Source organism: Nestor notabilis, unplaced genomic scaffold (genome assembly GCF_000696875.1).
Source record: "Nestor notabilis isolate BGI_N333 unplaced genomic scaffold, ASM69687v1 scaffold21767, whole genome shotgun sequence".
Taxonomy (NCBI): Eukaryota; Metazoa; Chordata; class Aves; order Psittaciformes; family Psittacidae; genus Nestor; species Nestor notabilis.
Window position 1 is genome coordinate 34,275 of NW_009936419.1, and position 14,824 is coordinate 49,098.

A 14,824-nucleotide genomic window follows, 5' to 3' on the forward strand; every position below is an offset into this window, starting at 1 on the left:
AAGCCTAGGTATACTAGTACCAAAAGGTGATTCTGTTTGTTTTGAAAGAGTAAATAGCCTGTAGATAAGGCATCGTTTCAAGAGAAGAGAGCTGACTTGCTGTAATTGTCTGTGTTGCTTCTACAAACTGCTGGAGCTTACTGGTGTTTTTCATGCCTATACTTTGATCATTCACTCACAGAGCAGGTGAGTCTCCTAGAATTAGTGTATAACTAGCACAGTATTTGCTAGTGCATACAACCTGACAGTAATTCCTGTCAGACCTACTCAAATTCTGGAATTGCTATTTTACACTAGTAACTTCTCTTTTCATATACAAATTTTGTTAGCAAGAAGTGGGAAAGAAAGGCAGGAGAATGCTGCTATATACAATATGAATGTGAAATTGAGTCACTGAAAAGGAAGTTATCTTCTTAAAGCTGTCTCAGTAGTGACTAATATGTGAAATGTCTTGAAGAGAGCTTGTTAAGGTAAGAGGTACAGTCCTTGCAAACTCTAGAAAAATAAAAGCAGGTGGAATATACATGCTAGGATGGTATTTGTGAAATAAACAGATAATGCAGGATTTCACATCAGAATCTACTGCCGTAGCATGCAAAATATGGTAAAAAATGCCTTTCTTTTAGATGAACTAGGTGACAGGTGGACACCAAAAGTTCTAGATCAGTGGCTTAACGAGCTTACATGTAACAATATAATTTTACATACGGAGTGTTTATAACCAGGCGATCCCACTGTCCTTTAATATCATCTTCAGATGGCTGTTCAGTTATGTATAGTCCGTCAAATTCCAGCTTTCTAGCTACCTCCTTTTCTCTCTTGAATACAACCAGAGGTACCTATGAAAATGACAATGGGCATCTTTATCACGGCTTACATATTTTTAGAAACCATGATATCTACCTACAGTATTAAATATTCTTTATAATACCATATAAGACCAAACATCACACTAAAACCTCCCACATGCAGATCAATGCCTAGAGTCTCTGACCAGTGGCTGCATTGGAAGTCAACCCTCTACCCCCACTCGGTTTGCCTCCTCTCAATGTACTCGCTGGAGAATGCACAGAGTGGGTAGAGCAGAGAAAGCCTTCATGCTGTGCAGGCACTGTTCAGCAATAACCAAAACGTGGGTGTGTTAGCAACACTCTTCTAACCACAAACCCCAAATGCACACTCTGGTATGAAGAAAGCTAAGTCAGTCTCTGCCAGACTGAGTAAACAAGGAAAACAAACTTGCATATTGAATAGTGAGAATCTGTAAAACGACTAGGTACAAACAGGTATTCCAGTATTAGCTCAAAAATTACTTCAGGACATCGCCAATGTTCTTCAACAAATAATACATTAGTAAAATAAGATTCAGAACTTGCCTTTAAGCAATAGTATCCAATCACACAGACAAAGGAGATGATAGTATGTATAACTGCCAGTGCTCTGAGAGCAGGTGCCATATAACCTGTACTTTCTTCTAAAACAAAAAATACCATGCCCTCATCCTCCTCCTCTTCATCGAAAGAGTTCCAGAGATTAGAGTCTTCGTCTACTTCATCAAGTGGCTCTTCTGTCACCTGAGAAAAATTCAAGCACATTGAAAACACAATAAACTTAAAAGCTTTTGCTTTACTGCAATGACAAATGATGTTTGCAGAGCCTGCTCATGGGAAGATGATAGAGCATTAGCTTTGAACAGTAATGTCCTTCCTTTTCACAGCAGAAGTCTCACATCATCTAATGTCACTGAGAATCTAGAAAAAGCAAGTGCAGGCACATGACAGTTTACAAATCTCTCCTTTAACTGCGCCATAGCAAAACCAAAACCACCAAGGAAAAAGTTATGAAAAAATGTTTTCTTCAAAGAACCAGATAATGGCAGGGTTATCTAATATGACTGAATTTAGGGTTTGTTTTGTAATCTATATTGTTCCTGATTACTAAAGTCAAGAAAGTAATGACGTTCTCATGTTAATGACCTGTTCATTGTCCATAATTTATGTCATGACTTAGCTTAGAGGACTTTTCTTGTGGACTTCAAATGTGTACAGAGAGGAAAAAAAACCTGAGGCTTTTATGGACGGGAGTTCTCTTTAGTGAATTCTACTCCTTTTCATGGACAGAGGTTGTGAAGATTCAGTGATATAATTAGTGAAGATATTCTACATTGTATCATTGGGTATACACACCAGAACCTGAAGCACTCATGAGATTCAGATAAACCTCTAAGATTAATTTTAAAGTATGGATATATAACCTTCTTCATTGGTGATAGAAAAAACACCTTTACATTTCTTGAGCCTGCTCATACCCATCAGTTAAAGTCTCAATCCCAGTATAGATATTTCTTAATCACAACAGTCGCTAACAACCATATTGGCAATGGCAATAAAGAAAATGAAGCAAATAAGGGAATTATACTCCCACATGGAAATGGGAGAACGGAAAAAATGGCAAAAAAATATACCTTTGATATTCATTACAGATTAATAAATTAATGAAAAAATAAACAGAAGCAAGCATGACCCCTGAGCCTGAAAGGCATGAAAAAAAATAAATATGTACAAATTAAATATAACTCAAACATATGAGCTGATCTAGTTCAGCTGGGACATTAATCTCATTCTGAAATGATCAGTCAAAACCAACTGAAGTCAGTAGGGTTCTTTAGAAAAAGCAGAAATATAACCACTGAGAAAAATCAGATGAACTGAAGTCTCTCAGTATTTTTAAAACAATTAGAGAAAAAAATGCAACAATTTTGGCATTTTTTTAGTTGGATTTCAAATTTCCCATGACAAGATTAACAATTTAAACAGTAACAGATTCCTCTGAATAAATGAAAAAATGCCTAGAAACACAAAAGGAACTATAACAGAGGAATGAAATACATCTTTTCATTTAGCCTGAACAAAATAAAATCAGAGTAGGTTTAATATCACAAATTTTAGTTACAAAATTTAAAAATTTAAATTATTAACTATTTCATATCTAAATGCTTTAGTTTGTGTTTGAAGGACTTTATTAAACAAGCATTGAAACCATCATTAAATATTCCTCTGAAAGTAACAAAAAACCCCATTTAAAGAACAATGTATAATCTTACCTTGTAAAATAGAAGAATAAAGTTGATGGCAAATGCAACAAATAGAGCAAGAAACCTTAAGTTATAAAAATTTCTTGCCAAGTAGTGCTGAAAGTAAAAAAAAAAAAAAGAAAGAAAAAAATTAGAGGCAGCCTCTAGCTAATACCAAGGTAAGAAAGCAAGGTTTCTAAGAAAGTAAATATATAATTGTGTTGCCTTCATACACCACTTATAACAAGGAAGGGCATTTCTTGGTAGCCTGTTCTCCCATTTCATGGTAAACGGGATTAAAAATAACATCTTGCAATTGCAACAGGGAAGACTGAAATATTAAAGAAAACTTTCTAGGAGGAAGTCTGGCATTGAAATGCTAAAATACTGGAATAAACTACTTAAAATAGATTCATAGAGTTCATAATTTGATTTTTTAAGAATAAAGAAAAATCCTATAGAAAATAGAATTTACAGATTCTAGAAGTTAGATTAGGGAAAATAGGGAGCTCCTAACAAGGAGCTCAAGAGGTTTATCTGTCCTGTTAGACCAAGATAGGGGAAATCATGCACACAAACACTTTTTGTATTTAAGTCTCTGAAGTACTATAAAAATCACAAAAGACTGAACACAGTCATTTGAAAACTCATGCCAATGTTCCTTTTATGATGACATTTCTCCCTTCAATATCAAACGAAAGTTCTATATTACATAAATAAAAATTCAATGACTAAAATAATTTAAGAAAAACTTACAAGCATTTTTGTTTGATAAATTTCCAAAGCTTTGAAGAAGTTAGCCATTACAGCCTCTGGTTTCTCAATTTTTTGCCCATGCCTTCGCTTCTTTTTCTTTATTTTCCCCTCTTCTAGCTGCTCAGATTGTACTTCCTTTGCTTTATCTTGTTTCTCACCATCTTCCATGCTAGAAGAAAAGCAATCGAAACAAAAATACCGAGCCAAACTTCTGTATTGTACATGCATTCCTTTAGAAGGAATCCCAATTCAGAAAGTTTGGCTTTGGAAGCTAGTTTTGACACTGGAAGAAAAATGATTCTAAGTGAAAGATTTGAGGTAGAGAGTAAATCAGAGTAAAAAAGTGACCTTAGCTTCAAATTATATGCACAGATAGAGGTGTTGGGGAGAGATCAAGAAGGTAAAAAGCCAAAAACCAGGCAGAAGTTACGGCATCAAGAGTGAAGTGGATAATGTTTGCCAAAACCAGTGATGTACATATATACTCAATACAAGTAATATACAAAAAAAAAATGAGAGTCCACATGTACTTTCTTAAACCTGAGGCTGAAAAACAGAAATAAAGCTTTTGGGATTTAATACACAGGATCATAATTGAATCACAGTATCATAAAATGAATTAATTTAAATCAAGGGTATCACTGTTTTTACAGAGATGAATGACCAACGAGAAGGAAGTTTACTTCAGAAGGTCACACCTTATGAAGTATGTAGATTACAATCATTCTTCCTGCACCACTGAATTGCCTCTATGAAAATTAAGTACCAAGATGGTATATAGCAATAGGGGAATTCAGTTACTCAACCAAAAAAAAAAAAAAAAAAAAAATAAGAAAAAGAGAAAAAAACCCACCGAAAACCAGCTGAATTTGCATATATGTAAAAGAATGTTGAGGCATTGAGGTGGTTGAAAGTTTTAAGGCATGAGGATAATGAAATGCAGTATGTGCTTCACTATATCCCACTACTACTACAGTAGGAGTCATATGATGGGTGTCTGAGAATGTATTTATCTTCTACCAAAAAAGTCCATCTTGCAGCCTCAGAATATAAACCATTAAACTCAGATTTTTAAGCTGAAGGCAATTTGAATATGCTGCAAAATTACTTGAGAGCAGAATTAAGTATGGCAGACAAGTGAAGGCAACAGAGAATCAGGAAAACAAGTTCAATAAAATTAAAGAGGTAGAAGGAGATCATGCTTATGAAAAATAAGAGGTGAGAAAGTCGAAAATAAGAAAGAAGAGTGGCACAGGAGATTTTTGGCAAATTCCTAGATACTTAGAAGTTGCTTCACTGAAGCTCTGCTTAATATGCTTCTAGTGTCTAAATCAGGAAACTGAAATCGGTCAACAAAGAAAAAAGCCCAGCAGTGATATAATTTAACAAAACTTTTAAAAGGTGTCGTTTGAGCAATCTAAATATTAACCAACTTAGTATTATATTATAACACCGTCTAGGTGAAACAAGTTTCAGAAACTGCTTATTTTGAAGTTGTTATCTTCATACTGAGTAACACTCATCAACAGGTTCTTTAGACACATGGTGCCAAAAAACCCATAGAAGACTTGAAATGCACTTTTTAGTTACTGGTAGTGCTCTAAACAGTGACAATGATATTTAACATCCCCGCAGGGATTGAAGAGAGAGACAAATGATATCAAAACAATTTTGTAAAAATAAAATGCAAGAAGGGACTTGAAAACAGATAAACACCAGTAATAATATTAATTTAAACTATTATTGCCTGAAAATTATAGTGGGTAGTAGGGGAAGTGTAAATAGCAATAATGACAAGTTGCAGAGTTTTTTCCAAGACTGGTGCTTATTTTTAAAGGTAGTTAGGGGAATTTTTAAAAAGACAATGGCCACAGATTTATATATGCAGAACTGTCAAAGGCCACAAAAATCAGATCACTATTTTGTTGCCCACTGAAATGGTTTGCTGCCTCTTAGGTACTGCTGGTTTTCAAAATACTGATGAGACAAAGCGTACAGAAAGTGCTTTGAATACTGAGCATTGCTTGGATTCTTTCTGGACAAATTATCTAGCATTAGGAATTACCAAGGAATCAAACAGGAATTGTGTAACTTACTCAGCCTTCTCAGCTTCTGCTTTTCTTTCTGTTTCAGCTTTTGCAATTTCAGATATCTGCAAAAAGTATTTTAACTCTCAAAATGGATCCATTCAAATAAAATTTTGATAACTTTAGTTACTGTTTTCTAAGATACAAATAAGATAATTACCACATTATTTTTTTTTATACCACTTTGCACTTTTAAAGTATTTGATTTTTAAAAAGTAGACAGCTCAGACTAGGCGTAAACAATGAAAACTACAGAAATTCTTCTGATAGCCTTTTTCAGCATAGTGTTACCAATATTGTAACTAGCCCAGTTGACTGAACAACTCAGAGTCATAGAATCAGCTAAGTTGGAAAAGACCTTTAAGAACGTAAAGTAATTATATGTGGTTATGAGACAGATCATGTGACCATTTGAGGATGAAGGCAACTAACTGCATTTAGATCATACCATAATACAATAGTCACTCACGAAGACTCAGTGCAGTTACTGATTATGTAGACAATGAGCATCAGTTTCCCTCATTCCAAATATAAAACGAGGAATAGTGTATCAGTGATAGCATCAAAAATCTGAAAAAGACCTGTGTAATTATCAGATAGTATAAAACCCAATCGCTTTGTCAACTGATGCAATTGCAAACAGACAATTATTTAAACAGCTTTTACTTAACGCAGTATTTTCTTCAAACTATTTGTCTTAGGTAGGTTGATGGTTCATTAAACCCTTACTTGCACACCTCAAAACCACCTAAGTGTGTGTTTACAACAGTCCCTTGAGATAAGGAAAAAATAATATACAATTTTACAGATAGCTAACTGCAGCAAAGAAGTTGGAGCCTGGATTTCAAACATGTTTAGGCTTAGTGTTGCAAGACCAAAGTAAACTCATTTTAAATGCAGTCTGAATACCTAAGCTTCACTGGAAATCAAAGAGAAGCAGGCTCCAAAGTCCTGGATTCACAAAGGAATCTAAAGTTACAGTTATCTGTGCCTTTCCCCCACTAATCACCTGGATGCCTGTCTCTCACATGTAAGTAGAGAAAGAATTTACAAAAAAATCAATCTTGCTTCCCTTATATCACCTCTTATCTGAGGAACCTCCTCTAGTACATGTGATGAAAGCATAACTTTCACAAATTGTTTCCCATAAGATCTCAAGCTGATGGAGGGTAATTCAGAGATCATTTGATAATGCCTAGTTCTTCTAAGGGGGAGAAGAAGAACGAATAAATCCCTTTTTTAAAAGACTGTAACTTTTAAGTACACACTTAAAAATGAATTAATAAATAAATGATAAAAATAAATGAAAATATACGGTTTGATCTAGGCAACAAATCTTGGAGAAAAGCATACAAATGAAGAGGACATAACGAAGTAAGTTGTACAATGGAGGTTCATCTTGAAAATATCTGGAAAGCATACTGTAAAGAGGTGGATTAATGAAAGGAAAGATATACCTGAATAACAAGTGGAAACAGATCTAAAGTGTAGAGTGAAACATAATGCCTTCCAAATATGGCAAATGCATTTTCATTTTGACATCTAGTTCAATCCATTTTCAAAACAGAATGATAGGTTATATTTAGCTCAGCTGAGTGGAACAAAATATACTGTTCATAAATCAGAATATAAGGAAAGAATGATTAAATGGTAAACATAGTAACAATGAATTCAGGAAAAAATATTTCAAATAATAGGAAAAAGTGATGAGTAAAGCATGTACAGGAAAGATGGTAATGACAAGGCATTATGGAGAAAACAGATTGTAAAAGTAATTGAAATATACTGTGGAAAAATGGGGTCTGCAAAATAAACAAGACTGTAAACCATTTAAAGCAAAATTCATGTCTAAGAAGCTGCTAGCAATTTTTGTTCTGAATGCAGTCCAAATGAACAATAACAATTTACTGCAGTGAAATCTAAACACACTGGGCATGTAAACTCTGCTGTTTTGGTTTTGGGTCGTTGTTTGGTTTTTTTAAGAATACAGATTATAAAGCATGTTCTCACCAAGAACATTTATTAATCAGTTAACTGAGAAATAACTCAGTTACTAATAGAAAATTCAGTAATATATTTGTCTTATTATTATTTTCTGCAAAGAAATAAAAAATCTCTTCAACGTACCTGTAGTCCTTTTTTCTTACGAACTGTGTTTTCCAGAGATGACTGGATATCAGTACCAAGGATTTCTGCAATATCTCCAAGCCCAGCATCATGGCCATGTTTTGAGCTACCTTCTTTCTTTGTATGAATGCTAAAAATGTCTGATATGATGTCAGCTTCTCCCTTTTCACCCTTCACAAACTGCACAAGGTCAGCTCTGATGCCATGCTCGACGCCTTCCGCTTTTTCTGCTTCCATAACATCATCATGGATTCCAAATTGTGTTGGGTCAGGCATGTCCCCTAGTATTTTAGTCACTTTAATATTTTTTGCTCCCTCAACCAGGCCACCCCCAAATACAGTGGTCCAAAGAATCTGAAAAATTCCCCACACTACACTAAAGAACAGTTGGAACATCCCTACAAATAGGAGCCAGAAAAAGGAGAAAAACAGTTTCACCATCTCCTTTACTGTCATCTTTCTAACTTTCCGGTATTGTTTCCTTAGATTCTTCACAGTGATCATTTTAAAAAAGTTGGCAACATTCTTCTTCACTGCAACACAGGCCATTGCAAAAGCTGAAGCAGATTCCAGAGACTTTTCTTCTTCCTCATCATCTCCAGTATCCACTACATAACAAGATTCTGCCCCTGCCTCTTCCTCAGGCCTCTCAGAAGAATCCGTTTCAGAGATCTGGGATGCTAACTGCATTTCAAAGATTGTGTCTTCACAGAAATTCACAAAGAGTTCCATTTTTTCTTGCTCTCCACCTTCATTTACAACATCGAATATAAACTGCCTTTTAGATTCCTTCACCTGTGGCTTCTCCCACTGCATTCTACTGGATTCACTGATTTCAAAGTAAACTCTTTCTATTTTCTTGGCTCCGCCCATTATTTCAATGCGGCCAAGGTATGGTTCAAAGTAATTAAGAACACTTTCTGCAGGTTCAAGTAAGCTCTGAAGGCGTGAGTCATTAGGCATGTGCTCTGAAAGGTTTGTTAGCAATACTGCTACATTAAATCCAATGTCTTTAGCCGGTTCATGGAATCTTTCCACAAAATCAACATAGTTAAACATATCATTTTCATCAGCTTCTGCACAGGACAGCAGGAAATATTGTTTTTGAGTCTCCATTGATTTTTGAAATTCCTTCTTTGAAATGATGCCTTTACCATCTGGGTCATGCTCTTTGAAAGCATCTGAGTTAGTCAGATCTTTTAACTTGAGGAACATGTCAAAGAACTTCAAAATCATTTCTACATTGCTAGATGATTCTACAAGAGTGTCAACCATTTGTTTTCCAATAGTTCCATTTACAACATTGCCTACACAGCAAGTGAAAACAGGAAGTTATTTGTCATTGCTAAATTTTAAATAAATTAATTTCATATTCATTCTAAGAACAGAACAAAAATGTTCTGGAACATTGTAATTTTTCTTTCGATATGCTTTTTTGTAGCAGCCCTCTTTTTCAAGACTAAGTACATTCCACAATAATTATTAAATAAGTGTGAAGTTTTTCCTGACATTACATAAAGGCAATTTAAAAACAGTTTAGAAGGATTAACATAATTATCATATTTTACATTACGAAGCTGAGATAATCATATTTGACCATAAAGAAAAACAGGTCCAACCTTCAAGCAGTGACAAGAGCATCACTACCATATCTTTTAGCAGATCTAACAGTTCTTTGAGCAATTCAATCTGAGCAGAGTCCTGTAAAGAAACCAAAAGTATAAGGTTGTTTTAATTTGCATTTATCTGGAAAATTAAATACATTTGGAAAAAACAGTATGCAGGATGGTCATCTAAATGTAGTTCACGTTCCTCCAGATTTCACTCATTTTATTATGATTAATATCAGAGGTCTTATACAGTATGAGGGTAATTTACTACAGCAGAGGTATTAATACCATAAAGATAAGATTTAATAAAGCATTAAGGAGTACAAAAGGGCAGATAAGGGACAGCAAAAAAATCACAAACTTGATTATTCGACACATCTGACAGCAGTCATCTCAGAAAAAATTCACCCTTTCTCGCTTCACAGGGAATATTTAATGGCAAAATGCATTACCACTCAAACAGAACTACAACTGTTTAGTTTAACTACAGAACATGGTAAGTCTAACATGGATTTGTGACTAAGATTAAAGACCTAAAACTGTGAAGCATCCTGAAAATTCAGATATACTTCCATAAGGTATCTTAGAAATCTTGTAAGTCAGACGGTAGCAGAGCACTGAATAAGAGTGAGAATGACTCTGCACTGTTGCCTTCAGTTCCCAGTGGCCTGAGCATATGGGTACATTAAGCAGCCGTTGCAAAAGAACACAGAAACCTGAAACTGTGAGGAGGGGCAGGACTCCACAATGCTCTGCACAGTGAAATGAATACTGCCTGTTGCCCTCTTGCTCCATGCCTGTGATGAATTAATGGGACAAGTTGATTGTCACATTCCCTCTCTCTCTGAATTTTTCCCAGGTTTTCTCTTGCCTTACTTATCTGTAGCATGGGAACCATGCTTTTAATGGTGCTTCTGCTCTGAGAGGTCATCAGGTTTTGGTAACAGGGAGGAACAAATTGCCACCTTCATTATCAGAAGGGTGTAATTGAGCTGGAAGTAGTGAGTTTGATATTAGAAAAAGTGAGTGCACCATGATGATTAATGCTGAAAGGAGTGATACGAAGATGCTAGTCCTGAGATTTAGTCTTGGACCTCTACATTACGCCCATGCACAACCAGTGAGTATCAGCACATTAACTGCTTTACAGCTTTCAACATTCACTTGACTAACATATGAAAGACAGATGATTTGACTACTGAACATACCTGTGAAAGTTTCATCTGCATATTGGCGAAAACATGAAGAAAGCCAACAACTGCATCCCACAGCCTACTATGAGCCAGACTCTGTTGATTACCTATGCAAGGACCCTAAAAAATTTAAGAAAGAAACACATTTTTTATTTATTGAAATAAATCAAAACAAATAAAACAAATTGTTTCCTAAGATTTCTCCCCAAAAAAATAAAAAAAAGAAACTTCAGGTTTCCATGAAGCTACAAGAGAAAGCTTCCAAAGGTCTCTGGTATCTAGTACATGAATATTCAATCATATCATATTAAATATGTAGCCATTTGCATGTTTTAGTATTAACTTTACAGTGGACCAGTGATGCTATGTCACTTTATCAGATTTAAGAAAAATAAAGCCAAAATATTTACAGAGTTACGATAAGGATATTATCAGGCCATAGAATTTCATTGCTGGTACTGTGAGTAAAATATTTTGTTTACCTGAATATATTCTGTAAGGGAATTGAATATTTGTTTGGTGACAGCCAAAGCTTTAGAGAAGTTACGTTGTCCTGATTCATCAATAACATCCTTTCCTGAATAGTACCAATAGAAGTCACTGATTGATTCCTAGAAAAAAAACAATGTTATATTGTCTAATTTTGGATTCTGTACGCAGTATGCCTGCATTTGTATCACCAAAAGTTGAATCAGCAGCAGATAAAATTCAGCATTTTGTATCAATCTGTTTCTCATGAAAATAACTTTTTGTGATTTTATCTAACTGCTCTCTGAAGAAGTAAAAACAAAGTAAAAAAACCACCTGGTTTCACACAGAATTCTGAAAGCTCATCTATTTTAAAAGGAAAGAAGTGATGAAATACATTATATCAGAATTCTTCATTTTAGATATCCCTGAAGAGAGGATTTTCACATTTGATTCCAGTAAAATGTGAATTTACAAAAATGAAGGAAAGGCAAATATGTTGTATTCCATTTTTCTCTGGTTTTGTCTCACCTGAAGACGTAAGAGATAGTCAACTGTACTAATGATAATATTCACTGTTGTGGTGTTGCCCATCTGAGTACGCAGGTAATTTTGAAAATCTGAAATAAGAAGTGATTTGTGATTGGTTAATATATATAGGAAATAACAAATACAAGGTTGTTTTCATATTTTCATGGAGACGTGCAGAATGTATTATTTTTATGTAGCTTGTTGGGTACAGATGCTTATGTGGTGGAAAGTGAACTATAGTAGATCACAATGTACATACAACTGAAGAATTGTTACCCACATGACTTGCAGAAAGCTTTACTATTAATAATTGGCATAAAAACTAAAATTATGTTATGACTTAAAAATTCAAACTGAACTCCACAATTTGAATTGTTGGCATACTAGTTTCCCCTCAGAAGACAAAATGAATTAGAAGGAAAAAGCCATTAGAATCTATTTAATTCTGTTCAACTCTGTTTAAGAACAGACTCGTCATACATTTTCCCCAATATTAATTCAGTTCACTTACCATTGTTATGCCCTTCACAGAGGAGTTGTAAAAATCTAAATAGATCTCTAGTAAATTCATGATGCTGCAACACTTTTTCACCTTTAAAATATATAAGTACAACGATTATGTGACAACTGTCATGGTCAAATACGCAGAACACAATCTTACAGCAACCTTTACAACTGGAATTCTAGTAAAAGACAATATTATAAAAGCGTAAAGCAATTCAAAAGAAACAGACTGATACTAAAGAAAAGAAGAACAGACAGAAAAAGCAAAGCCAAAATATTTAGCACTCCAATGCATCCATGGTTAAATAAATTAAAAAATAATTTAAAAAAGCACAACAGGATATATATCTAATAAATAAATTGTTAGTCATAACTAAAATCATGCCTTAAGTATGAATGACACTTTTTTAATAAGCGTCAAACTGTTCATCCAAGCTGAGCACACAACCTGCTGCAGACCATAAAGCTAAACCTAAATATATCTGGGAAGATGCAATCAAAGATTTCTCTCTGTATTTGCAACACAGTTTTGCAACAATAGTATCAAAAACTGTAAACCCAAACATACCACGCTCACGAACGATGACTGTGGATCAAAGAAAAATAACAAGAATACAAGATAAGAATATTGGAAGTTACAATGTTTTTCTTAAAAATTATTGCTAAAGATATTGTAAATATAAAGCATATTCAGAACTCAAAGCCTAGAATTACTTATAATAAGCTTATCAACAGAAAATTCAAGCCACCGTAAATAACAGTTCTAGTTAAAGTAGGAAGCACAAATAATGTTTGAAGCACTCCTGGAATCAGTTTCATGCTACTTACGAGTTCCTTCTTCAGTAACCATCCCCAGGCCTTCTGCTTTATTTTGTCTCTCAAACGCATTCAAGTCAAGAACACTTTCATTGAAAAAAAACAAGAACAAAAAGTGGAAAATTATTTTCATCTAGGAAATCCCTGGAGGCCTTCAACAACTAGTTTTGACCCACTGTGACATGCATTGCCTCCTATTTTATTTAATATGAACATTAAATAAAAGAGCTTGTGATGAAAATAAGGGTCCAGTGTTGATTTCTGGAAAGAAATGAGTCCCAAGTCAGGTCTCACCACTTACCTCACCTCACTTCCAGTCATTCATGGTTTCATATAGAAATGAAAAGTGGAAAAGGAACCTGAAATATTACTCTCTATAGTGATTTAAACCTGCCTGCCAGAAGGACATTTCTCTGTCACATTCGTTTCCACTAAGTTATCACTATTATTTATATTATATTGTTACTGCATATATTATGCATTATTGTTATTCAGAAGACATATGGAATATCTCTGATTCCATAGTCAGAAGACAATCAAGAGATTCCTTATCTTCCAAGGTCAAAATACACTGATACCTGAATTTTCTATTGCTAACTTCACACAGATCAGCACATGGAATAAAAAGGATGATTCTTCTCACCACCCAGTGAGAATACTTTCATTCGGACAGTCCAAATACAGTTCTATGATTATCTCTTTTCTTTTTCAGTTAAAAGCAATGCAGTCACATATTCTGCAATATAGCAACATCACTAAAACTAAAAGCATTTTTAAAGCATCATTTTCATTCCCTTGTCAGTGTTCAAGTCATTTTATCAAAACCTTTTTTTTAATGAAGTCCTGAACAATACACATACACAACTGGTAATATCATCACTGCAGGTCCTGTTTGATCAAATCCTTGCTAAATTGTTCTACATAAATGTAAAAATTAGAAGTCAGATGTTATTTAATTAGATTGCAACTACTCGGCAATAATTTCTGCAGTGCAGGTCACCATTCCTTCCACATTTTTTCGTGTCTTCATATAGCTCCTCTGATTCTAATTTCCAGTCTACTCATTCAGAACCCTTCTGTTGCTTTAAAAGACTAAGAAAAGGAGGTTGTCTACTGTAAGTGTAATCAGAAACACCAACAGTTTCCCAACTTCTTTACCTTAACTAACTTGGACTTCTGGTTTATCAAGGGAATGGGCTACTGTAGTCCCACTGGTGACGTGACATCTCCTCTAGCAAACCTGAGATATATTTGGAGAGGATTCAAGTGAAGAAAGAGAGATTACGTAACTCATAAGAGATGTGGAGAAACTGAAAGCTTGATAAAGCTCCACTGGCCTGTCTCCTTCAGTGATGGCTTTTCTCTATCCTTAGAACCACCCAGGCAGAAAATTTAAGGGATGTTGGGCCGGTAAAGGAGCCATTACAGTTTACTTTCCTGCCTCTCCAAACTAAGCCTTCAAAGGTATATACAGTCTTTGCTTTATTTTCTCCTTTGGAAGAATACTCTAAAAGATTAACATACCATTCCTCTGATTCACAAAAATTTTCAACAAGAATTCTACAATCTGTGACTCCTGTAATATAAGTCTAAGAAATCCACCTGCACTGAGCAATAAGCCACCAAACTGAATAAAACTGAAACTGTAGTAATACAATT

The 14,824-nt window shown here is 34.6% G+C and overlaps 1 protein-coding gene across 1 annotated transcript in view; it reads right to left on the bottom strand.

Annotated features, from left to right (window-relative positions):
* RYR3 (ryanodine receptor 3) overlaps positions 1 to 14,824 on the bottom strand; it is a gene marked incomplete at its 5' end in the record, with an annotated part of 77,796 nt that overhangs the window by 11,905 nt on the left and 51,067 nt on the right. Inside the window, 13 exons of the mRNA XM_010018342.1 lie at positions 709 to 839; positions 1,377 to 1,574; positions 3,104 to 3,190; positions 3,830 to 3,998; positions 5,926 to 5,981; positions 8,044 to 9,350; positions 9,663 to 9,744; positions 10,862 to 10,966; positions 11,329 to 11,457; positions 11,846 to 11,934; positions 12,357 to 12,437; positions 12,918 to 12,935; positions 13,178 to 13,251. Coding sequence (XP_010016644.1) covers positions 709 to 839; positions 1,377 to 1,574; positions 3,104 to 3,190; positions 3,830 to 3,998; positions 5,926 to 5,981; positions 8,044 to 9,350; positions 9,663 to 9,744; positions 10,862 to 10,966; positions 11,329 to 11,457; positions 11,846 to 11,934; positions 12,357 to 12,437; positions 12,918 to 12,935; positions 13,178 to 13,251 — 2,526 coding nt within the window. The remainder of the gene's footprint in view (positions 1 to 708; positions 840 to 1,376; positions 1,575 to 3,103; positions 3,191 to 3,829; positions 3,999 to 5,925; positions 5,982 to 8,043; positions 9,351 to 9,662; positions 9,745 to 10,861; positions 10,967 to 11,328; positions 11,458 to 11,845; positions 11,935 to 12,356; positions 12,438 to 12,917; positions 12,936 to 13,177; positions 13,252 to 14,824) is intronic.